We start from the raw sequence: 27066 nt of genomic DNA on the forward strand, positions 1-27066 counted from the left end.
GGGGCTGTTACCCCACTCCCTGTCCCGGGGGCATTTACCCCACTCCCTGTCCCGGGGGCATTTACCCCACTCCCTGCCCCGGGGGCTGTTTCCCCACTCCCTGCCCTGAGGGCTGTTACCCCACTCCCTGCTCCGGGACTGTTACCCCACTCCCTGCTCTGGGGGCTGTTATCCCACTCCCTGCTCTGGGGACTGTTACCCCACTCCCTGTCCCGGGGGCTGTTTCCCCACTCCCTGCCCTGGGGACTGTTTCCCCACTCCCTGTCCCGGGGGCTGTTACCCCACTCCCTGCTCTGGGGACTGTTACCCCACTCCCTGTCCCGGGGGCTGTTTCCCCACTCCCTGCCCTGGGGACTGTTTCCCCACTCCCTGTCCCGAGGGCTGTTACCCCACTCTCTGTTCTGGGGACTGTTACCCCACTCCCTGCCCCGAGGACTGTTACCCCACTCCCTGCCCCGGGGACTGTTACCCCACTCCCTGCTCTGGGGACTGTTACCCCACTCCCTGCCCCGGGGCTGTTACCCCACTCCCTGCCCCGTGGACTGTTACCCCACTCCCTGCCCCGTGGACTGTTATCCCACTCCCTGCCCCGTGGGCTGTTACCCCACTCCCTGCTCTGGGGACTGTTTCCCCACTCCCTGCCCTGGGGGCTGTTTCCCCACTCCCTGCCCTGGGGGCTGTTACCCCACTCCCTGCTCCGGGACTGTTACCCCACTCCCTGCCCCAGGGGCTGTTACCCCACTCCCTGCCCCGGGGTCTGTTACCCCACTCCCTGTCCCGGGGGCATTTACCCCACTCCCTGCTCCAGGACTGTTACCCCACTCCCTGCTCTGGGGACTGTTACCCCACTCCCTGTCCCGGGGGCTGTTTCCCCACTCCCTGCCCTGGGGACTGTTTCCCCACTCCCTGTCCCGAGGGCTGTTACCCCACTCTCTGTTCTGGGGACTGTTACCCCACTCCCTGTCCCGGGGGCTGTTTCCCCACTCCCTGCCCTGGGGACTGTTTCCCCACTCCCTGTCCCGAGGGCTGTTACCCCACTCTCTGTTCTGGGGACTGTTACCCCACTCCCTGTCCCGGGGGCTGTTTCCCCACTCCCTGCCCTGGGGACTGTTTCCCCACTCCCTGTCCCGAGGGCTGTTACCCCACTCTGTTTCCCCACTCCCTGCCCAAGGACTGTTTCCCCACTCCCTGCCCTGGGGGCTCTTACCCCACTCCCTGCTCCAGGACTGTTACTCTACTCCCTGCCCTGAGGACTGTTACCCCACTCCCTGCTCTGGGGCCTGTTACCCCACTCCCTGTCCCGCGGATTTTTACCCCACTCCCTGCCCCGTGGGCTGTTACCCACTCCCTGCCCCGGGGACTGTTTCCCCACTCCCTGACCTGGGGGCTGGTACCCCACGCACAGTATCGGGGCTCCTGCATGGGGACTTGCTGCTTGTGCCAGTCTTGGCCACCAGAGCTGATGGTAGAGGAAGAAAGAAAGAGAGAAATTGGAAGGAATAGAACAGGTGAAGCAGAGGATCTCCGACAGGCAAATCTGCTTCAATCTCCAGTGTCATAAACAGGTCCGGCAGCATCCACAGAGAGAGAGGGAAAGAAACCACGTTTACATTTGAACTCCTCCAGAACACTTATTATTTCAGAATTTTGGAAAAATAAATTAATGGACCAGATGGATTTTTGCAAGAGTCAATGTTAACTGTCATTACTACTGAATCATGCTTCATAAATCAAGCTTAAACTGGTGGTATTTGAACCCATGCTCCCTGGTGTTTATGCTAGTTATTATTAGTAATAACATTATCACTACACAGCCATTTTCGCCACAACCGTACATGTTATAACAGTGCTAATGAGGTGCCTTGTTACATTCAGAAAGACCACTCTGCGAGGTCTTGTATTAATGGAATGTGCAGGGAGCTGGGAAATATGCTCTCTGAAAGTTATAGAACAACTTGTATCAGATGCCAGTCTCTGTGAGAGCCAAATGCTGGACATTACTAACATTGGGAGTGAGTCCTTCTATCTCTTGTAACATACATTACGATCTGATAACGGTGTTATAACTGAAATGGTTTATTATTAACAATACAGTCAAAAGCAGGAGAGCTAAATACTTGACAGCCGGAACTCTTTTCATGTGGATGCACTGCTATAAAATTTTCATTTGTGAGTTGAATATGTTCAGTCATCATGGAATTGTTCACAATTAATCCAGGGATTGGGATAACCTTACTTCCTCAGTTGGTTTCCTTATACTCTCCAAAAGGATGATGAGGGCAAGTTCAGTTGTAACTGTGAGGATGTAGCTGTTGTGGAAATGCACTTACCCAGAACGTCTGGTCTCCATATCATTGAAGACCAGATGTACCCTGTCAGATTAACATCAGGACACCTCGAAGTCCCTACATACCAGTAATACAATAATTGCTGAGATGTCTGTGAAAAAGCCCACAGTCCGAGACTCTGGAGGGCTCTGACTTAATATAATGGTTAGGCAAGAAATATTAGAGTCTGAGAAGATTTTAATTGCTCTCAGACAGCCATAAAACTGCACCCCCACCCCCAATCATGCTGTCTGAGCCCCCCCATCTCCCCAACCCTAGGCCAAGCACTCAACCTGATTGCCCATTCCCCCCCCCCCCCCCCCCCCCCCCCCATGATGCCCCATCTCTCCCATCCTACCTGCTGATTCACGTACTTGATACCACGCCCCTTCACTCACCTGGCAACCTACCCCCTCACCCGTCTGGTTCCCTCCCTTCTTCCTTACCCTCCTAGCACTTTATATGCTCACCCAGCTGACAGCTTGCCTCCTTAACTCACCTGTCCAACCCAACTCACGCCCCTGCCATCCTGTGCCCCACCCACCCTCTTGCCATCCTATAATTTGCCTGTCAATCTGTCGTCCCACCTCTTTGTTCACGAATCTGACATCGCATCCGCTCACTCACCTGGTACCTTACCTTGCATCCATACCCGGCCACTTGTCACCCTACTTCACAATCCACTTCCTTGCCATCCTATCCCCTAACATACCCATCTGCCCACTTAACTCCCATATCCACTCACCGCGCACACTGGCCTTCTCTCCCTAGCTTGCCAAAGAGGCATTTGGAACAGTGTTTATTTAAAACATGATGGCTATTGCTTTAGCATCTGTGATGGTGACAGTCCCTCCAATGTGCCCTGTATGGTTTGCTGTTCAGTGGCTGGTGGTATGAATCCTGCATCAGATGTCGTGCCCAAAGAAAATCGTACAGAACTAATGCATTGTCTGATTTAGATCCGAAACGTAGATTCCAACCCATGATTGGAAAATTTGTGGCCAATTTGATAAGCAGTTAATACTTGAACATATAAATAGTAACTGACTCAGCTGTGATCTAAGAGATCACATGATGATGGAGAGTCTCTATACAGATCTCAAATGTCTAGGCCTCATTCTAACTTCAATAGCTCATAGAATGTAAACAGTTATGAGAGTGTGTTGCTGGAAAAGAACAGCAGGTCAGGCAGCATCCTAGGAGCAGGCGAGTCTTTCCTGATGAAGGGCTTATGCCTGAAACATTGATTCTCCTGCTCCTCAGTTGCTGCCTGACCTACTGTGCTTTGCCTGACCTGCTGTGCTTTTCCTGCACCACACTCTCGACTCTGATTTACAGCATCTGCACTCCTTACTTTCTCCTAATGTAAACATTTACCTCAAGAAGACCTTGGACCCAAGCAAATTCTCTCCATTAATTAACCTCCTCCAAGACTGTCACCAGAATAATAGAGTCACATTCAAAGGAAAATTGGATAGTTACCTTTCCCCGTAATTGGCAAAGCAAATGGAGTGGAAGTAACTGGAGAGCTCTCTCAACCCCCCTCAATCTCCATTGCTTTAAGGAGAACAAGCCTGGTTTCTCCAGTCAAATATTGTTGCTAAAACCCCTTTTCCATGGAAATGTTCCAGTAAATCTTCCCCTCACCTTCTTGAAGATCCTTACCTTCTTCCCAAAGTGTGTTGATCAAAACTGGATGCACTAGGGGCCTGGTCAGAGCTTTGTAAAAGGTTCATAATAACTTGCTTTTGCTCAGGCACTTGAATATCTATAACTATGAAATGTGAGATCTGACATCCTTGGCTAACTTACTGCCTCCTACAGGCAGGATGGGTTGAAATGGTCTTCAGCTGTACTCTGTGATTCCAAGAACTGGCAGCCAAAATAAAATAAGCATCACAAGAATGTGACAAATACTAAAGAGTATATTTTTCTCTTCTCCTCTGACCTTATAACTAGGGTATATAGAATAACCTCAATTATCCGAATGTCAATTATTCAAATTTTGGATTATCCGAACAAAATGACAAGGTCCCGTAAAAATGTTATCCATTATCTGAACAATCAATCAGTTATCCGAATGAAATACTCCCCACCCACCTCGTTGGGCTAATTGAGGTTGTTCTGTAGTTGTATTCTTTGTGTAATCACTGCAACTACCTCAGAAAAGTGATCAACCTTCACCTCAGGCTGGAGAGTTTGCAGGTTATTGTTAAATCACCTTCCAGACAATGCAGGAGATCTTAGTCTGAAAGCAGTGTTTCATTGGCTGAATCCAGAGAATTATCAGCTTTGTTGAGGATTAGCACTGATTTACCAGACTGACCCAGCATGAAAGGGGTTAATTTACGAGGGCAGGTTAGCGAGACTAATTTTACATTCCCACAAGTGCAGAAATGTACAGTGTGAACTAATTGAAGTGGTAAAAGTTAATGAGCATTTCATTTGTTAGCAAAGCAAGAATCAATTGGATAGGAAGATCACACAAAAGGGGCATAAGCCGAAAGCAAGTTCTTGAAGGATGAGTCCTTGAAGAACTGTTTCATTCAATAATGAAAATCTGGGATTTTCTCCATTGAAAAGCTGTTGAGCTTCTTAAAATTTGAAAACTCCAATCTTAATATTGATAGACTTGTAATATATGCAGAACAGATGAGTCTAAATAGAGATAAGATACAAGTCAGCCACAGTTAACTGGAATGACGGAATGGGTTCAAGGGGCTGAACAGCCTCATCCTGTTCCTCCTTTCCTGTTCACTTACATTTCCGGGAGTGTAAATCACAGAAATATTAAATGAATAGTAACCACTTTCCTCCCCTTCAATCTTAACAGGAGGAGGATTTTCAGAAACTGCACCAAGCCCAGTTTCAAAAGTGTGTTCAGCATTTGAGAAACAGGCTGGGCTTAATGAGCCGAGCATCTGAACTCAATCAGGAGAAAGCCACTGCTCTTATTGCCAATAATCCAATTCCTGACCTCAATAACCTGGATGGAAAAGACTCCCCAATGCGCTTCCTCAGCAGACCTTCAGCCAAGGTAACCGTTGTATTATCAGCAAAGTCGTGCAAAGAAGCTACTATATGATAATGACATTTATTTTTCTCATGCCCAGTCAAATTCCTTTTGAAATTAATGACTGTCTCTATCTCCATTTCCATCACACAGTGAGTTCAAGATAATTACCACTAGCTGTGCGATGCTGTGTTTCCTCAAATCCTCCTGTATCTCTTACCCAAAGTATTAAATGTGTCCCCTGGTTCTTCTATTATTGGTCACAGTATTTAGAACAATGTTACCTTCTATAAGTGTGTCATAGTATTGTACCTCTATTGAAACACCCCTCAATCTCCATTTATTGATGGGATGTAGGCATTGCTGATTGGGTTAGCATTTTAAAAAGTGGGTGGCACGATGGCACAGTGGTTAGCGTTGCTGCCTCACAGCGCCAGAGACCCAGGTTCAACTCCCGCCTCAGGCAACTGACTGTGTGGAGTTTGCACATTCTCCCCGTGTCTGCGTGGGTTTCCTCCGGGTGCTCTGGTTTCCTCCCACAGTCCAAAGATGTGCAGGTCAGGTGAATTGGCCATGCTAAATTGCCCGTAGTGTTAGGTGAAGGGGTAAATGTAGGGGTATGGGTGGGTGCGCTTCGGCGAGTCGGTGTGGACTTGTTGGGCTGAAGGGCCTGTTTCCACATTGTAAGTAATCTAATCTAATCTAAATCTCCCCCCTTCACCTTCTCAAGGACCCTTACATTGTTCCCAAAGTGTTGATCAAAACTGGATGCAGTACTAGTTGCCTGATTAGAGCTTTGGTTCACAATAATTGCCTTTTGTTCAGGCTCTCAATACTTCCAATTATGAAGTGCAAGATCTGACATCCTTTGCTAATGTACTGTCTCATTATGTCCTTCTGTCTTCGAAGATGTAGTCACACAAATCATCAGGTTCTCTGTCCCTTCACATTCTTTAGAACTATCTTATTAAGTCTATACTATTGTCTCTACCTCTTCTAGTAAAATGCATCACACTGAGGTTCTCAGAACTAAATTCCATCATCTCAGGCAGAAAAACAATTAGTATGATTCATTGGTTTCTGTGCGAATGCCAATTTTCTTTATCCACATTAACAATGAGCTACCTCAATGTTGTTACTTTTTAACTCTATTGCCATTCTGTACCAAGGATCTTGTTCATCAGTCTTGGTCTCTCAATAGCAAAATAAAATAGTCTGAATAAATTAGTCAAAAGACATTTTAAGAGTCATTCTCTCAGGCTATGTTTGTTAACAGAACAGGCATATATACTGCTTAAAATCACACCCTCGACTTCTTGTTCTGTCTTGTAATTTACTGCGACATTTGAAATTGCTGTTATAGTCTGAGTAAATAATATCCATTAGAATAAGTTGGGGAATGTACGTTGAGAGGCTTATTCTTACATTAATTTCCTGTTACCACTTTATATCTTATCTGTAGCTTTTATTCTTGGCAGCCTGTCCAATCTGCTAAAATTGCATTTTTTTTGGATCATGAGTTGTCTGTAGTATAATTAAATTTAAAAGGTGATTTTGTCCATTTTCACAGTAGCTACTGTGATTTGTGTTATCATGAAATAAGGAGGGTACAAATCACAGGAGTATTGAGACTGTACAGAGGGGGTCCATATTCAAACAGGTGAATAGGAATCTTTTGTTAACTGTGTAAGAGTTAGGTTGGAGAGAACATTTCCATAAGTCTGCTGACTCAGTCCTAATTGCCTGTGTGCCCAGATGTCAGCAGGCATTACTGATGGCATATACTATTCCTTAGCATAGTGGGACTTACTTATTATCTTACACAGCCAGCCTTTCAGTTCTCCAGTGCTGCACTCTCAGAGATCCTCAGATCTTCCAGCACAAGGCCCAGCCAAAGAGCTGGGAGGTCGCTCTGTGTTTCTGAAGACTCCCATGAAAGTGCAAATGGCCCAAGGCAGGAGAAATGCCTGGTACTCCATCCAAACAAAGGGGCTCTTTGCAGGATTTCAAAACAAGTGCACAGCCCTCATATGTGCTCAGAAGACATGTTGACTCCTGCTGCATCTCCAATAGGAGCTCGGCTGAACAGCTACAAACTTCCTCAACACTGAGAAGAACTATGGTTAAGCCTAATGCAGGAGTTTACAGTAGACTTCCACAAGTTGTGTGGGGTTGAGGAGTCCCTCTTTGTCATAACCAAAGCTATCCACAGGCTGAAGGTCCATGAGAACAAAAGAAACAGGAACAGGAGTAGGCCATTTGGCCCCTTAAGCCTGTCACCCCATTAACAAGGTAATGGCTGATCTACACCAGGCCTCAGCTCCTCTTGCACAGCCATGAATTCCCTAATGTTTCAAAAATCTATCTTCCTCTTTAAATACTTCCTGTGATCTAGCCTCCACAACTCTCAGGGTTACAGAATTCCAGACTTCCACTACTCCCATGAAAGGAAATTCTCTTGTTTCTCAGTTTTAGATATTCTGTAACTCTGTCCCCGAGTTTGAGATTCCCCCTGCTACTGGAAGCATCTAACCTTGACAGGGCCCTTCAGAATCTTGTACATTTCAACAGGATCGCTGCAAATTCATCTCCAGTCTAATGAATAAAGACCTAACCTGTTTAGCTGTTTTTGATAAATTAATCTCTTCATCCCAGGAATCAGACAAGTGAAGCTCTTTTGAACAGCCTCCAGCGTCAGGATATTCTTTTTAACTACAGGGACCGAAACTGGAGCAGGTAGTCCAGGTGTGGCCTCACCAACAACCTATACGGTTATAACAAGACTTCTCGCTTTTAAAACTCTATCTCCTTAGCAGTAGCAGAAGAAATGTCTTTTGCCATTCTAAGTAGGAGCTGTCTAATCTGACACTTGCCTCATCTTCAGCCCCCAACGTGCCTCATTAGATTGGGACTTGCAGAGAAAATGATGCTTTCTGAGGTTGATGCACTGGGAAGATTTGGGGCCAGCAAATCAGCCTGGGTCACCGAAGGCAGGCTCAATTAATATAGACTCCTCACAAGTGCTCAGGCAAGGTGCAAATGACAAATAGCTGCCCACTAAGAGCTGGCCCTACTTACATCATTGTGCCTTGACATATTTTCCATTCCCAGGAAGCATTTCAAAAGCTGATAATCCGTTGATTTGGACAGACTTTCCTACTGCGGCCATTAGTGTACACATTCTGCTGATGAACCCATTGTCCTGCCTTCTCCCAAAATCAAAGCGCCCAGCATATATTGAGTTCTCTGCAACTATTCCTCTTTTAAGTTTGCAGCTGCTATTGACTGATGCGCTGAGCATGCCTGGGTGACCCGAGGGAAAAACCAGTTAAGCCTTTCCTCCTACGACTTTGTTAAGCTCCCCCACTGGACAGAATTCAGTCACTAAAATGCTTTCACACACTTGGAAAGACGGTGTTGATATTTGATACAGAGCCCTCAGCACTTACTGGAAAGACTTCAACACGAAGCTAAATGCCTATTTAGAAACTACACTGCAAAAATTAGTCTGAAACTTGTAACTAGTATATCCCTGCATAGACTCTGAATGATCTGAATTTCAGCTCATAATGGCATTTGGTGCCTTTTTAAAAGGCAGGGTAGGTGAGAACAGGAGGCAATACTCTACAATGTGCACAGAGTTTCGCAAGTTGCAAAACCTAATTTAGCACAAGCTTTACCATAAAAGGAGATCCACTCTTGCTCATGAGATTGTGGTTCAGTGGGGAGCACACTCAGCCCTTTTAATCCTGATGAAGGGCTTTGTCCGAAATGTCGATTTCGCTGCTCCTTGGATGCTGCCTGAACTGCTGTGCTCTTCCAGCACCACTAATCCAGAATCTGGTTTCCAGCATCTGCAGTCATTGTTTTTACCTGAGCCGAGTGGTTGTGTCGAAACTTCCCCATCCCCTTTCCCCACAACAGGGAGTTTCACACATAATCCAGGCTGATAATCACTGTGCATTAATGAAGGAGTGCTGCGTTGACAGAGATGCTGCCTTTTGGCTGAGGCTCCATCTATCCTCTCAGGTGAACAGCCATGATCCCATGGCACTGTTTTAAAGAAGAACTATCCAGGCGATGTTGGATGACTGTTTGTAAAAGCTTTGCTGTATGCAGCTTAGTTGCTCTGTTTGTTTTGTTGCAACTACAACAGCACTAGCATGATAGAGATGAACAGTACGGAAACAGAACTTCCAACTCATCCATACTGACCAGATATCCTAAATTAATCTAGTTCAATTTGCCAACATTTGGTCCGTATCTCTCTAAACCCTTCCTACTCATATACCCATCCATATGCCTTTTAAATGTTGCAATTGTACCAGCCTCCACCACTTCCTCTGGCAGCTCATTCCATACACGTACCACCCTCTGTTTGAAAATGTTGCCCCTTAGGTCCCTTTTAAATCTTTCCCCTCTCACCCTAAACCTATGCCCTCTAGTTCTGGACTCCTGTACCCTGTGGAAAAGACCTTGACTATTCACCCTATCCACGCCCCTCATGATTTTAAAAACCTCTGTCAGGTCACCCCCCGCCCAGCCTCCAATGCTCCAAAGAAAATCACCCCAGTCTATTCAGCCTTGTCCTATAGCTCAAACCCTCCAACCCTGGCAACATCCTTGCAAATCTTTCTTAACCCTTTCATGTTTCACAACACCCTTTCTATAGCAGGGAGACCAGAATTGAATGCAGTATTCCAAAAGTGGCCTAACTAACATCCTGTACAGCCACAACATGACCTCCCAATCTCCTTTATTGACTATAACGCACTTTTGGGTTTGCAAGAGATGCTGGGTAAATGCAAAACTTTTTACAGCACAATAATTTTGTTGCTTTTTAAGGCTAAAAATGTCTGGTGCTTATTTTACCTTCAGCAATAAAGGTGCCGGTTTTACCGTAACATTGTCACAAACAGTGAGCAATGGTTGATCAGACACCTCAGAAGGTTCTGTGTAACACCTCTGGTTGTAGTTAAAGGTTGAAAGTTGCTGTGATGCACTTCTGTTCCGGACACCATGTTTTATGCAGTTGTAAAGATTAATTGTACCTCAGCATCAGAACTTCTTTTGTCTCCACAGATTAAATACCCAGTGAGAAAACAAATAATCCTGCCCCCACTGCAACAACTCCAACAGCCATCTGCTGATAATTCAAGAAGCCTCAGGCAGGAGGAGCGGGGAACCCTGCGAGAAAAGTCAGTATTAATCAAAGAGCTGCTGGAGATCTGAAACAAAAACAGAGACTGCTGATAAAACTCAGCAGGTCCGGCAGCATCTGTGGGCAGAAAGCAGAGTTACGATTTGAAGGTCTTATGAGGAAAGGCTGAGTGACTTAGGTCTGTTCTCGTTGGAAAGAAGAAGGCTAAGAGGGGATTTTGACTGAGACATGCAAGATGATCAGAGGATTTGATAGGGTGGACAGTGAAAGTCTTTTTCCTAGGATGATGATGTCAGTTTGTACGAGGGGGCGTAGCTACAAATTGAGGGGTGATAGATTTAAGACAGATGTCAGAGGCAGGTTCTTTACGCAGAGTGGTAAGGGCGTGGAATGCCCTACCTGCTAATGTAGGTAACTCAGCCACATTAGGGAGATTTAAACAATCCTTGGATGATGATTGGATAGTGTAGGGGGATGAGCTGAGAATAGTTCACAGGTAGGCGCAACATCGAGGGCCGAAGGGCCTATTCTGTGCTGTATTGTTCTGCATTCTATTAGCATTTTGAGTCCAGTGACTCTTCATCAGAGTCACCAGACTACGTCGACAGCTAACTCAGTGCCAGAGCTAATATTCCCACAGTGAGACTGTAACATAAAGACGATGGTTACTCAGAGCAGTTCTGTGGATCATGAATAATGCTATTTCATGAATCAACACCTGGATAAACCAAAAAGAAAGCTGAGTCTAGATTAATAAAAAGACGGCCAGTGGTATGGTGACTAATAATTCAGACTTCTGAAGATGGGTCACTGGACTCGAAGTGTTAACATTGTTCACTCTCCATAGATGCTGCAAGACTTGACTTTTTCCAGCAATTTCTACTTTTGTTTATTTTAGCAATCCAATACTCTGGGGCATAGCAGCTGGTGGAATTTAAATTCAGTTTAAAAATCTGGATGGTGACCACAAAGCTAATATCAATTGTGAAAATCTATCAAGATTCACTAATATCCTGTCATCTTTCCTTTGTCTGGAGCCCAGACCCACAGCAATATGGTCGACTCTTGACTTCCCTCTGTGAACACCCTAACAAACCATTCAGTTCAATGATAGTTAGGGATTGGCACACTGCTGGCAACACCCAGAACTTGTGGAAAATTACAGCAAAAGAAAAGGTGACTTCTTTCGACAAGCATTGATGGTAGTGCGCTGGCAAAATAAGAAATGTTGTCATTTCTTATTCATTGTGATGCTGCATCCACGATTCGCAACCAATCATGGGTTAAATTTATAATGGGATAGTTAAAGTCGCATTGTACTTTAATGTTTATATATCCGTGGCATATGAAATAGTGCATTCCTATAAGAACAACTGTTTAACTCATTTTTTTAAAAATATGGAGTCATACAGCACGCAAACAAACCCTTCAGTCCAACTTGACTAAGTTTCCCAAATTAAACTAGTCCCATTTGCTTACATTTAGCCAATAGCTCTCTCCTATTCATGTACCTGTCTATATGTGTTTTAAATGTTGTAACTATAGCTGCATCGACCACTTCCTCGGGTAGTTCATTCCATGTACGAATCACCCTCTGTGTGAAAACATTGTCCCTCAGCTCCCTTTTAAATCTTTCTCCTCTCACCTTAAAATTATGCCACTTACTTGTGAACAATGAGCTGACATTTCAGTCACCACACAGTTAGAAAGCTTTCAGAATATCAAGTTAAAAATCACACAACACCAGATTGGTGTGCTTCCAATTAAACCTGTTGGACTATAACCTAGTGTTGTGTGGTTTTTAACTTTGTACATTCCAGTCCAACAACTGCATCTCCAAATTCAGAATATCAGTCACATTGGATGACATTTCTTTGATTAGAAAGATGCTGACCCTTTTGACGGCCTGTTGATGAGGTGATGTATTATGTAACAAACTTCTTCTTAAATTTCAGGGCTGTGGTAACTAAACCTTCAAAGAAGGAATCAGCTTCCAATTTATTGAGGAAGGACTTTAAGAAAGTTGTGAAACCATCGTACATCCTGAGTTCCAAAGTGCCACCAATGAAGCCAAGTAATGCCAAAAGCCAAAAATTATCTTAAAGTCTTAGAATAATAGCACTAATAATAAGGCCAATAGTTCTTATTAATATTGGACATTCACAACAGTAAAAGAGAGTGAATCATATGTATTTTAAATATGGTCCTGCCAACACGCAGGCTGTCACCAATGATTTTGAACCATATAGGACTCTTCTGGGGCTTGATTGAAACAAATCAGATTCTTGAGGGGCTTGACAGGGTAAATACTGGGAGGATAGTTCTCCTGATGGGGGAGTCTCAGAATACAAGGGTGCCAATTTAAGAGAGGAATTTCTTCTCTCAGAGGATTGAGAGTCTTTGGAACTCCTTTCCAAAGAGAGCTGTCAGGGTGGAGTCCTTGTGCATATCTTAAGGCTGAGAAGGAGAATCAAGGGTTACAGTGAAAATGCTAGAGAGTGGACATGAGGGATGTTGGGTCAGCCATGGTACTGTTGAAAGGCAGAGGCAGGTTTGAGGGGCTGAATGGCCCACTCCTTTTCTTATTTCTTCTGGTCATGACAGTTGGTGTTTGAGATCCATGAGTCTTGAATGAACAAGAGATATTTTCTTGTTGTTATTCCAATTAATTCTGAGCAATAACACCAAGGTGCAAATTTATATTGCTTGTGAGTATTGCTGCTGCTATAATTTCCAAACAAATTGCAAGAACAAATGAATTCAGGTGAAAAGCAGATTTCATATGTAAATAATCTCATTTCCGGAGTTAAATCTTTAATGTTGACCATGAAGCCATTGTCAACTGTTGTAAAAACCCATCGAATTCAATAAGGTCCTTTAGGGAAGGAATGCTGTCCACAGCTGGTCTGACCTACATGTGACTCCAAACCCACAGCAATGTGGCGGACTCTTAACTGCCCTCTGAAATGGCCTAGCAAACTGCTCCGCTCAGTTGTATCCGAGGGCAACGAGGATGGGAAATAAATGCTGGCCCAGCCAGCAATGCCAACATTCCCATGAGTGAATTAAAACAAATCTAGGAAAATTCTAGCAGCTCAATTCATACTGAAAATCATTTTCTAACCCAGAGGAAGGTGAATTTAGCAAGCTTCCATTTGCTGTGTTCAAGGGTATTGTGAAGGGGAGACTTGAGTGATAAAGCAGTAATATAGTCCTCAAATTAATACACAGTTAAAGGGCATAATTATTGAATTAGTCTTTAAGTTAAATTGTTATGCTCAATTTTACAACCTAACCTGAATATAGGTTAGCGTTAACAACAGAGACATGCTAAAATATCTGCAGGACAAAATAGTAAAATATTACTTAAATATAAATTATGAAGGCAGAAACATGCAAATAAGGAAGTATTCAAACTAATGTTGACTTGGAAGTGATTTCACAAGAGTAAGGTATTAGATTCCAAACTAAATTGAGTGGCTACTTACTCTTTTAACTCTTCTGGTTTGATAGTCTGAGTCCACCTGCAATTAGATGAGATTCCTTACAGTTTGGAAACGGGCCTTAGAGGACAGTACTCTGAAAACCTGCCTGAACAATAATGTAGCAGATCCACCTGACTGTTAAAAGAATACCTTCCATTATTTGCAAGCTCTGTTTACATATAGCAGTTGATCTACGGTGTGGACCTCATGCTGGGAAAATACCAGTGTTTGGGGAGCAGGAAGTTTGATGTAAGCAGCCTCATTATTGGTAGATAGGGTAAATTTATAAAAAAACATTGCTGCAGATCAAAATGAAAATTTTAATGGGCTTTCCAAAAGCTGCTCGTATTTCGCATGTACATTCTGATGACGACAGCAGATGTTTGGGTAAGGAAGTGTCTGCCAAAGCAAGGTTGGATCAATAAATGTATAGGTTGGATATTGAACCTTTTGGCAAATGATGGAGCGACCACCCCTGTTTGATGGGCGGCAAAACAGAGTTGGTATTAAATAATTCTACTCTCAGAAATAATGCACAGCCTGCAGAATGCCTGGAGGCTGACTGAAGTGAAGGATCTGCAGTCACTGCCTCTTCACCTTTTAGTGTCTTCCTACATGCATTTATGGGTAGTGTTCTGTATTGAGCAGGGGGGTTGGTTAGCTCAGTTGGCTGGATGGCTGGTTTGCAATACAAAAGGAAGCCAACAGCATGTGTTCAAATCCCTCAGCAGCTGAACTCTTCTCAGCCTCTGGCTTTGCCTGAGGCATGGTGACCCTCAGTTTAACCACCACCAGTCGTCTCTCTAATGAGCAAACGTCCCTATAGTCCAGTAAAATTATGGTGACTTTACCTTTACATATCCAGCAACATGTGTGTAGGAATATCCAAATGCAGAGCTGTATCCTCTATTGCTGAATTACCTGCAGTGACTATACATTGGGGGTAATGGGGGAGACAGCTGGATCTGCTCCTCCAAAGCAACAGAAGTGAAAGGGGGTACTTACAGGGGACACTTATTGGCCTCCTGTTGTGGACATTGAAAAATAAATAGCCAACATATATGGCAGAAAGGTACACGACCTACAAAGTGGAAACAAAAAGAACTTTAAATAAGAAACAGGAAGTAAATTCAGAATAAAAACCGGAGGAACTGTGGATGGTGTAAATCAGAAGCAAAAGCAGAAATATTTTCAGCAATTTCTGTTTTTGTTGTTGTTGTAGTAAATTCAAAAATAGCCTCAAATTGTTGCTACAAACCTCGCTATCAGAGAAACAGCATACCCTATTAATGATAGACTGCTAGTTAAATGGCTGGCCAGGTAACACGCACTGTGGCACAAAACTGTACAGTGTATTCAAAAGCATTGCTAATGTAGTTAATTGTAAACTCAAGGCTGTACTCAGGGTTAGTACAAAACCCACTGAAAATTGATGGAGTACTAAACAGAGGGAGATCTGGTGTAATGGGTCTCTGCCCCTTTACTGCCTGTTCACACTCACTTTCAACAAGTGGCTCAGAACCAGGAAGAAGAACTCATCCAGCCGTTGCTCGTGACAAAATTAATCGAAATATAGGGTCATTGTGGTACAGAGAAAGGCCATTTGGTCCATCAAACCCATGCCTGCTGGGAGCTATAAATAATAATTTATGGTAAGTAAACAAGTACATAGTTAACAAAGTTATGTCTTCAATATAGAGTCATAGAGATGTACAGCATGGAAAGGAAACAGACCAGTCCAACATGTACATGCCGTACAGATATCTGAAATTAATCTAGTCTCATTTGCCAGCATTTGGCCCATATCCCTTCCTATTCAAATATTGTATGATTTTGTTTTTATTCTCTTATTTTAAAAAAATTTTCATGTGCTTCTGGCTGAAGTGCGTTCCCTCAAGCATCAGATGCCTAATAATAACTCAGCCAAGCTGCCACTCTTCATGTACAATCTATGGATGTGAATTTTGACAAGCTGTTCCTGATTGGGAAAGATGAGGATCAGGATCAAACAGGATCCTGTTCCATTCTGGTGACCACACACTTACATCAAGGCTTGGCAGATGGTTTTCAGGAACTCTGCCATTTCCACTATAAATCTGGATGATTAAACCCAGTTACAAGGGATATAACAATACCCTAATCATGCCTCTAATCCAATCAGATAGCAGGCTGGGAATGGAACCAAGTTCACTTCTGTTATGTGTGGCTCAGTTATCAGCAGGATAATCGCCAGAAAGGTAGCTTTTTAATCTCAAAACGTACATGCAGGACCACAGGAAATACTGGAGTATCATCAGATTTAAGGAGAAAGTGAGGTCTGCAGATGCTGGAGATCAGAGATGGAAATGTGTTGCTGGAAAAGCGCAGCAGATCAGGCAGCATCTAGGGAACAGGAGAATCGACGTTTCGGGCATTAGCCCTTTCTGATTCCTGAAGAAGGGCTAATGCCCGAAACGTCGATTCTCCTGTTCCCTAGATGCTGCCTGACCTGCTGCGCTTTTCCAGCAACACATTTCCATCTATCATCAGATTTAACTGGGTAGTCAACCCATACAGCAACAACAATACAAATGTAACACTTTAATTATTAACCACGAAGTTCACAAAGCATGGGACTTGGGGCTATTATACAGTTTTTCTTCACAGATTTCAGGCATCACCCATGAGAAGAGCTTTGAAAGGCATTTGGAGGGAAGTCAGTCCAGGAGGTGGAATGGACTATCCATCTTCACACTGGAGAATGATTTAGATTTAGATTACTTACAGTGTGGAAACAGACCCTTCCGCCCAACAAGTCCACACCAAACCGCCGAAACGCAACCCACCCATACCCATCCATTTACCCCTTCACCTAACACTACAGGCAATTTAGCATGGCCAATTCACCTAACCTGCACATTTTGGACTGTGGGAGGAAACCGGAGCACCCGGAGGAAACCCACGCAGACACGGGGAGAATGTGCAAACTCCACACAGACAGTCGCCTGAGGCGGGAATTGAATCCAGGTCTCTGGCGCTGTGAGGCAGCAGTACTAACCACTGTGCCACCCACTTTTTGTTTTAGCGAAGTAGGATTAGTTTACTTAGATTAGATTAGATTTAGATGCTTGGATACGATGATCAATATGAATTTCATTAAGTCTGTGGATGTTTGAATGGCAGCATGATGTCCTGTTGGAGGTGAACTGTGGTGGAGTTTCCAGAGTGTGCATCTTACATCAATAGCAAGAGAAAAAACCATAAATAGTTGGTCCCAAAACATGTCAAAACTGTACTGAAAACAACAAATGCTGGAGATCATAGCGGGTCAGGCAGCTTCCATGTAGAGAGAGCAAACTAGTGTTTCGAGTCGAACTGACTCCTCATCAGAGTTGCTCCTACATTATGCCAAAGCTATACCTCTCAGTGGAAATGGTTGCATCCACTTTCCAGTTTTTCCCAAGTCCTCAGCTTCTGATATGTAAAGTTCAACTCATGCATACACAACAGTTGGGGAATGAAATGGAACACTCTGGAGCAACAGAATACTTGTTAACATCGATTTACCCTTTAATCCCCTGAATGGCCCAATATGAGGGAGCATTAATCTTTCGTATATGTCAGGATCTCCTATCTAGAAGTTCAACCCATGTTGTGTTTCCTTGGTCTTCACTTTCCTTGACCACATTTTCTCTTGTTTCGAATGTTCCTCTTCCTCTTTTGTTGTAATTTTAAGTATACAACTTCGAAGAAATATCCTATAGGCATCTGTGGACAAGAGGTTTACTTTCGAGAGTGTGGTGCTGGAAAAGCACAGCAGGTCAGGCAGCATCCGAGGAGCAGGAGAATCGACGTTTCAGGCAAAAGCCCTTCATCAGGAATGAGGCTGTGAGCCGAGGGGGGTGGAGAGATAAAGGGTAAGGTGGTGGCACTAGGGGAAGGTAGCTGAGAGTGCAATAGGTGGATGGAAGTGGGATAATGGTGATAGGTTGGAGAGGAGGGTAGAGTGGATAGGTGGGAAAGAAGATGGACAGGTAGGGTAGGTCATGAGGGTGGTGCTGAGTTGGAGGGCTGGAACTGGGATACGGTGGGGTGAGGGAAAATGAGGAAACTGGTGAAATCCACATTGATGCCATAGGGTTGGAGGGTCCCAAGATGGAAGATGAAGCTTTCTTCCTCCAGGCGTAGGGTGGTTCGGGAGTGGCGATGGAGGAGGCCCAGGACCTGCATGTCCTTGGAGGAGAGGAAGGGGATTTAAAGTGTTCAGCCACGAGCGGTTGGATTGGTTGGTGGAGGTGTCCCGGAGATGTTCTCTGAAGCGCTCTGCTAGGAGGAGACCACATCGGGAACAACGGATATAATAAATGACATGTGTGGATGGGTTGGATTGGTTGGTGGAGGTGTCCCGGAGATGTTCTCTGAAGCGCTCTGCTAGGAGGCGTCCAGTCTCCCCAATGTAGAGGAGACCACATCGGGAGCAACGGATATAATAAATGACATGTGTGGATGTGCAGGTAAACTTGGATGGATGTGGAAGGCTCCTTTGGGGCTTTGGACAGAGGTGAGGGGTGGAGGTGTGGGCGCAGGTTTTGCAATTCCTGCGGTGGCAGGGGAAGGTGGCGGGATGGGAGGATGTGTTGATGGGGGGTGTGGACCTGACATGGGACTCAGGGAGAGAATGGTCTTTACGGAAAGTGGATTGGGGTGAGGAGGGAAATAAGTCTCTGGTGGGGTCCATTTGTAGGTGGCGGAAATGGCAAAGGATGATGCGATGTATACGGAGGTCAGTGGGGTGGAAGGTGAGGACGAGGGGAGTTCTGTCCTTGTTGTGGTTGGAGGGGTGGAGGTCGAGGCTGGAGGTATGGGAAGTGGAAGAGATGTGCTGAAGGGCATCATCAACCATGTGGGAGGGTAAATTATTGTCTGAAAAGAAGGCCATCTGGTGTGTTCTGTGGTGGAACTGATCCTCCTGGGAGCAGATGCGGCGGAGGAATTGGGAATAAGGGATATCATTTTTACTGGAGGCAGGGTGGGAGGAGGTATCATCCAGGTAGCTGTGGGAGTTGGTGGGTTTGTAGAACATGTCAGTGTTGAGTCGGTCACTGTTGTTGGAGGTGGAGAAGTCCAGGAAGGGAAGGGAGATATCTGAGATGGTCCAGGTGAATTTAAGGTCAGGGTGGAATGTGTTGGTGAAGTTGATGAACTTTTCAACCTCCTTGTGGGAGCATGAGGTGGTCATCAATGTAGTGGAGGAAAACTTGGGGAATGATGCTGGTGTAACTACAGAAGATAGACTGTTCTATGTAACTGACAAAGAAACAGGCCTAGCTGGGGCCTATGCGGGTGCCCATGGCTACTCTTTTCATCTGGAGGAAGTGGGAGACCTCAAAGGAGAAATTATTGATGGTGAAGTCCAATTCAGCCAAACAAGTAAGTGTGTCAGTGGAAGGGGACTGGTAGGGTGTTGGGAGGAGAAGAAACGGAGGGCTTGGAGGCCCTGGTCATGACCCATCCTCCCCTCCTGGCACAATCCCCTGCCACCGCAGGAATTGCACAACCTGTGCCCAAACCTCCACCCCTCTCGTCCATCCAAGGCCCCACATCCATCAATGTTTCACCTGCAGTTCCACACATGTCATTTACTGTATCCCTTGGTCGCGATGCAGTCTCCTCTGCATTGGGGAGACAGGATGCCTACTCGCAGAGCACTTCAGAGAACATCTCCGGGACACCCGCACCAACCAACCCCACCACCCCGTGGCTGAACACTTCAACTCCCCCTCCCACTCCTCCGAGGACATGCAGGTCCTGGACCTCCTCCATCACCACTCCCTCACCACCCGACACCTAGAGGAAGATCCAAACACACAGCATCAATGTGGATTTCACCAGTTTCTTCATTTCCCCTCCGCCCCCACCCCCCCCCTGCACTCTCAGCTACCTTCCCCTCAGCCCCACCGTACTTCCATTTATCTCTCCACTCCCAGCCTCATTCCTGATGAAGGGCTTTTGCCCTTAATGGCGATTCTCCTGCTCGTCGGATGCTGCCTGACCTGCTGTGCTTTTCCAGAACCACACTCTCAACCCTAATCTCCAGTCTCTACAGTCCTCAGTTTTGCCTGAAAGCTTTACTTTGCTGACTCTGGAAAATGCAGGATTCCGTTTTAAGAAAGACTTTGAAAGAATATTGATCTTCAGTAGATTATGTTTATAAGTCATGCATAAGCTATTATTGATGCACTAATCATCGCTGTGTATGTTTCCAAAGTCCTGCAGACATACATTATCAGGATATATGTTGTACATGGCTTATGATAATAAATGAGGTTATCGAATATATCGCTTGAAACAGTTCAGCATTCGTTGAAGTACTGAGTTCATGCTCCATCAGTTTGAGTGTTGCTGTTTATTAGAATTCCATCTTTCACTGTGTTAGTGATTTGCACTGTACTTTTTTTTCACTGTAATCAATGGTTTGTCATATATGCCTGGTGTTCATTCTACTGTGGAAACATTTGGTCATTAATTCAATAATCTAAGTACATTGATGATTCTCATTATGGTTCACTTTGGAAAAGGTGTAATTATGCCAATAGACTGAAAATAAGTTTGAGAATGGAGAAATTGGAGAAATTTGGTTCCGAGCTGGATATTTGCCTATTGGCTTAGCAGTGGCGGGATGTCTGATAGCAATAGTAAACTCCACTGGCAATACCTGGTTTCTTACTGGATGACCCATCTCTTTCACCAGTTTCTAGTGATTCCAGGACTTTTCTCAAAGCCAAAAATACCTGTGATCTGGGAAGAAAACTTACTTCCAGCAATTTAGTTTCACCTTGAATTCTCCTAACAAAAGCAATTCAGTTCAGGAAGCCCACCTAACCAGGTACTTGATAATCATAGAATCCCTACCATGTGGAAGCAAACCATTTGGCCTAATAGGTCCACACTGATCCTCCGAACAGTAACCTACCCAGGCCCATTCGCCTCCCCTATTACTCGACATTTACCCCTGACTAATGCACCTAACTTACACATCTCTGATTTGGAGATGCCGGTGTTGGACTGGGGTGTACAAAGTTAAAAATCACACAACACCAGGTTATAGTCCAACAGGTTAGACTACCACCTAATGAAGGAGCGTCGCTCCGAAAGCTAGTGCTTCCAATTAAACCTGTTGGACTATAACCTGGTGTTGTGTGATTTTTAACTTTGTACACATCTCTGAACACTATCGGCAATTTAGCATGGTCAATTCACCTAATCTGCACATCTTTGGACTGTGGGAGGAAACCCACGCAGACACAGGGAGAATGTACAAACTCCACACAGTCACCCAAGGCTGGAATCAAATCCGGGTCTCTGGGGCCGTGCGGCAGCAGTACTAACCACTGAGCCACTGTGCTGCCTTACACACCTATAAGTTGTTGATGTTGGCTATTAGAACTCCATGGTAACAGTCCAAGTACAATGGGATCAGTGCAGTTTTGTCCAGCAGACTGGTTACAGTTCACTCCACGTGCAATACTGAGTTGGCTGAGCATAGTTCCATCTGGACTACAGCATGGATCCCAGCCCCCAAGCTGGTGTAATGCAGGAAGACAGGAGAACCTTGAAATAAAAAAAAATCTGAGAAAATATAAAGTATCAGAATAGGATACACCGAAAAACATCAGGAGGTAGAAGACACTTTTGAAACCCAGTTTTTGATTTGTTTCTTAAGAGAATTTGAACTAAAGTTGGAATGCTGATGTCAGTTCCCACATTGCAGCTATACTCTGGAACATTTTGTGATTCATCAGTCTAATGGTATTTGTGAGCTAAGATCTGCTTCACAGAAATGACTGATTCTGCCCAAAAGATTTTCTGAAGCTGAAACACAATTGAAGGGTCAATGTCGTCTAAGCTTAAATATTCAATGTTTTTTTTGTCTTGTGGATGGTTAGGCTAAATGAAAGCCATTTGTGTGCAAGTTCAGAGTACACAATCTGGTCCTGATTCTTATTTCACTCTGTTCCAGGTTTGAAAGCCTGGTCTCCTGAATTGCCAAAGAGAGAGACAAATTTCCAAGCCATATTGTGGGAGCCCCAGCTAGGGCATGCTCTCAGAAAATGTCAACATACAGTTTCAGGCAAGAGAATTTTCAACGTGGTCAGTGAAGTATCAGCAGGATCAGTCTGATCTTAACTAGTAAACCAGAGGAGGGATAGCAGTGTTGCTTAATTCATGTCCCCACAAGACACTGTCAGTGTGAATCAGTTATAAGCCCATTCTGTCCATCTGGATACTGCCGGGCTAATTTCTAATAAAGTCCTGTTGAAAAGGTGAGGAACAGAGTTAGTATCCTGTCGATTGCCTCAAGGATCAGACTTCAGGTGGCACAGAATGACACTGCAACCTTTGTAAGCATAAAGGCCCACTGTGAAAGTGCAGCCCCATCCCAATGGTCCATGACATAAAACTGCTGCTTATTATTACAACTAATTCTGGAGGTTTACCAAAAAGGCAAGAAGGAACACCCATTATTTGCAGGGCTCTGGTGTTGCAGTGGTAGTGTCCCTACCCCTGGATAGAGAGACCCAGGTTCAAGACCCACCTGCTCCAGAGGTGTGTAATAACATTGCTGCCCAACCAGCAGTACTACCTACAACCAGCCTGAAAGTGTTGCCTGCTGATGGTGGGCAATTGCAACACTAACATGTTCAATTTGCTAACACTGATATCCCTCAGCTTGGGAAGCACAAAATTTGCAAAAAGGATGGATAAGACTCCATTGACCTCTTGTAAATAATCACAGTGACTAATTTGAAGTAGTAAGCATGTGGTTTGTCTGATTATGATGGATTTTTCATGGTTCGTGCCTAGTGATTGTGTTGTTCTCATAAAACCACATGAACACAACCATTTCATGCAATGTAACACTTTTATGTATGTATAATGTTCATGTTTGTATGGTGCAAGCGTATGTACCATGTAATATGTATTTACCATTTTATGACTACCATTTTTTGTATGTATGTTGGAGTGTTTATAACATTTGTATATTTGGATGGAAGAGTATTTTATTAAAGTATCAAAAATGGTATGATAATTACTGAAATATTTGTATTGTCTAACTATGGAACTCTATTGTCTGCTAAGCCAAACAATTTATGTTTTGAGGTGAAATATTCACACTTATTTGATTACATTATTAATTTCATCAATTAACTGGTAATTTGGGACATTGTTCCCAGTGACTGTGGATATGTTGTGCTGTGTGGTAAACTTTGGAAATTCTGAAAGAAATGTAGACAGTTCCTTGGAAATACATTGTAGAGCTTGTAATGACCATTAATGCAAATTGAGAAGGAATGATCTTCTGGTAGGACAGGTCGAAGCAAAGAAAGGACAGGAGATTGACAAGTAACAGCAAGTATTCATTGGCACAATGTAATGGGTTCAACAACTCATTAGCCTTTATAACCTGTGTTGGCAAACCTGTAACTGTGCTTCTTTGTCAACGCAATTCACATTCTTAAACATTTGCAGAGTTGAATGGAGATGGCTTTTAAAAGAATCCCTACAGCATGGAAACAGGCCCTTCAGCCCAACAAGTCCACACCGACCTTCCAAAGAGTATCCCACCCAAACCCATTCCTCTACATTTACCCCTAACGTACACATCCCTGAACACTATGGGCAACTTGGCTTGGCCAATTCACCTAACCTGCACATCTTTGGATTGTGGGAGGAAACTCACACAGACATGGAGAGAACATGCAAACTCCACACAGACAGTTGCCTGAGGCTGGAATCAAACCCAGGTCCCTGGCTCTGTGAGGCCATAGTGCTAACCACTAAGCCACTGTGCCACCCCAGATCAGTAAACACCATCAGCCCAAGAGGTCATGTCAGATTTTGTGCAAATTAGGATACCAACAGCAGAGCTTTAATAAAGCCAGCAACTAACCCTTGTACATATTATATCCTTATTGCACAGATATGGTGGGCATGACTTTTGATCAGTTCCTTACATCAGTTCTGACCCAAGACCTAAATCTCTCAATTCCATCTGCTGATATTTACAAGTCTACAGTGTATTTCCATTTTTCATTTTGGAATCTGAGTATTCAATGGTTTCTGTACATCTCTGCAGTTCTCTGTTCTGAACTGTGAGGAGCTGAGATTTCTGAAGTCATTCTGCAAGTGAGTGAGTGTCATCTGTCTTAAACAAAACAGTGCCAGCACCACTTTCACAATGGCTTCAGTCATTGCACAGGCAAGTCCAGGGTTCCCTCAATGACCTCCTACTCCTTATGATATTGATCTCCTAATATCTATTTCTGCCAGTAATACAAATTGAATGGAGTGCATTTGTAAATTGAATTGATCTCCCTTCCCTCCCCAGTAGACAGGATTGGTTGGCAACTTGTGTGGTCCAATACCCTTGGCTGAATCTGTGCTCTCAGGAGAGCTGGGCAAAAAGGAAATAAGCTAAAAACTCCAATAAAGACCACTAAGAACAGAAGAAAGAAGAGACGTATAGAAAATCAGAAATATAGGGACCCTGACTTGAATATGTTTAGAGGAACTACATTAGAATGGGTGATGGAATGTCATTTGAATGGGTCAAATGTTCATACACTGTATCTTTTCAACACTAATTAATATAAATTGGAGGAAGAAACATAAAGATGAGAATAAAAATGAATAGTGAAATCTGCTCTGTCTGCTGTGCTTGTCTTTGCTTCCAGATTTATGAAAGTTTGTCACACTCTTGTGCCCCTCCTCGTGGTCAAATGAGGAAGGGTATTTTCAAACTCTTGATCTGTTTAGAGTGCAAGCTGTAGCGTGTGTATCCATAGTAAGATGTAAGAGAGAGCATTTATCAAATAATGCTGCGTTATAAATTAGAATTAGGTTTTGTTGTCACGCCTCAAGTGCAGGGATACATGAGTACAGTGAAAAGTGTACAAAGTCACCATTTCCAGCAACATCATAAAAAGTAGCATTCATTGTAATAACAAATTCGCAATTTGAAAATTTTCAGCTTATGTCATTCTGAAAAATCTATTTTTTAAAATGGAGATACTGTATTTAGAATGATTCCTCTAACATGTTTGCAAACTGTCTGGGATAGTATGCTGGGATGGTGAGGGGGTAGCAAATTGAGCAAATACTGTTGGATCCTTTTCATATAATGTTATCATCTTCAGCTTTGGTTTTTATATACACGGGATAAAAACAAGCCTCATTACAATAACCCTATCAACCAAAAATGATATATAATATACACGTGTTGAATGCACTTCATATTGACATTTCTCAAAGACTTCTGATCTTTTGTTTTGAAGTTCCTTGGGTAAATGTTAGATGATCTAAGTTCTGGCTCTGGGATGTGCCCAGTTTGCTCATCGGTAACTCTTCCAATTTCCATGTGCTGACTAGCATTTCAAAGAAATGTCAGGGTGGAATTTATGACAGGTAAACGTTCCAATTATTTTCTGCTTTCGCATATCAATTGAATCAACTGAAAAATGAATTATTTTCAGTTAATCAGGTGAATTATTACCACGTGTACAAAATTCTTAATTGTCCCTTTTTAATTGTTTGCTTGCAGAGAAATCCAAGGAATGCAATCTGGAAGACACTGTCGTGATTTCCATCAGTGAGGGTCTGGATGCATGCCGGAGGTCATAATAAATTGTAATGTAAATCTGGTCCAGGAAGAAATAAAAGCAGCATTTGCAACACTTTTATTTGTTTCTGTCTGGTTCATTCAGAAATTTGGAAAAGGCAACTGGAGGTTTTAAAATCCTTTTTTTTCCTGTTTAGTACAGATTACGTCAGTTCTGACCCAAGACCTAAATCTCTCAATTCCATTTGCTGATATTTACAAGTCTACAGTGTATTTCCATTTTTCATTTTAGAATCTGAGTATTCAGTGGTTTCTGTACATCTCTGCAGTTCTCTGTTCTGAACTGAGGAGCTGAGATTTCTGAAGTCATTCTGCAGGTGAGTAAGTGTCATCTGCCTTAAACAAAACAGTGCCAGCAGAAACAATTGTTGAATTCAGAACCTACAAGACCTAAAGATCCCAGCAGCTTTACAGTCTTGGGCTCGACGTTGAGAATGATCACTGGGACATGGACACCTAGGTAAGATCAAAAGCACAACCTTTAACATAGCCATCCACAGCCACAAGTGTGTGAGCATCTGATCTAGGAGTTCATGTTGGGTGCAATGTAATGTGAAGCGTAGCTTTACTAAAGGCAGTTGGATCACTGGAAATAACTCACATCCATAAGGTAGAAGATTAAAAACATTATTCTAAGTAGGCAAACTATGAAATTGAAGAAGTCAGAGGTAACAGTATTATTGCAGCTGAATAAAGGGAACTACAGAGGCATGAGGGAGGAGCTGGGGAGAATTGACTGGGAGAGGGTCCTAGCAGGAAAGACAGTAGAACAGCAATGACAGGAGTTTTCTGGATTAATTTAGGAGACACAGCAGAGATTCAGCCTGAGGAAAAAGAAGCTTGGTTCAGGGAGGATGAGGCAACCATGGCTGACTAGGGAAGTCAGGGATGGCATCAAAGCAACAGAGAAAGCATATAAAGTAGCAAAGAACAGTAGGAAACGAGAGGATTGGGAAGCTTACAAAGACCAACAGAGGGCAACAAAAACAAAATTATGCCAATGGTCTGAATGGCAGATGGAGTTTAATTTAGATAAATGCGAGGTGCTGCATATTGGGAAAGCAAATCTTAGCAGGACTTAAACACTTAATGGTAAGGTCCTAGGGAGCGTTGCTGAATGAAGAGACTTTGGAGTGCAGGTTCATACCTCCTTTAAAGTAGTGTCACAGGTAGATAGAATAGTGAAGAAAGCATTTGGTATGCTTTCCTTTATTGGTCTGAGCATTGAGTATAGGAGTTGGGAGGTCATGTTGCAGCTGTACAGGACGTTGGTTAGGCCACTGTTGGAATAATGTGTGCAATTATGTTCTTCCTATCGGAAGGATGTTGTGAAACTTGAAATGGATCAGAAAAGATTTACAAGGATGTTGCCAGGGATGGAGGATTTGAGATGTAGGGAAAGGTTGAATAGTTGAAAGTTT

At 43.8% G+C, this 27066-nt stretch overlaps 1 protein-coding gene across 5 annotated transcripts in view; it reads left to right on the plus strand.

Annotated features, from left to right (window-relative positions):
• The window catches only part of LOC122561833, a 62845-nt gene extending 37160 nt beyond the window's left edge, over window positions 1–25685 (plus strand). For 3 of the 5 annotated variants that reach the window (XM_043714056.1, XM_043714054.1, XM_043714051.1), the window contains 4 exons: window positions 5161–5364; window positions 10423–10538; window positions 12457–12575; window positions 21986–23013. In XM_043714056.1, coding sequence (XP_043569991.1) covers window positions 5161–5364; window positions 10423–10538; window positions 12457–12575; window positions 21986–22146 — 600 coding nt within the window. In that variant the 3' untranslated portion in view covers window positions 22147–23013. Of the gene's footprint in view, window positions 1–5160; window positions 5365–10422; window positions 10539–12456; window positions 12576–21985; window positions 23014–25567 lie in introns of those variants that run through there. The other 2 variants (XM_043714052.1, XM_043714055.1) reach the window with 2 other exon arrangements.
• The last annotated feature ends 1381 nt before the right edge of the window (window positions 25686–27066 follow it).

This window comes from Chiloscyllium plagiosum, chromosome 23 (genome assembly GCF_004010195.1).
Source record: "Chiloscyllium plagiosum isolate BGI_BamShark_2017 chromosome 23, ASM401019v2, whole genome shotgun sequence".
Taxonomy (NCBI): Eukaryota; Metazoa; Chordata; class Chondrichthyes; order Orectolobiformes; family Hemiscylliidae; genus Chiloscyllium; species Chiloscyllium plagiosum.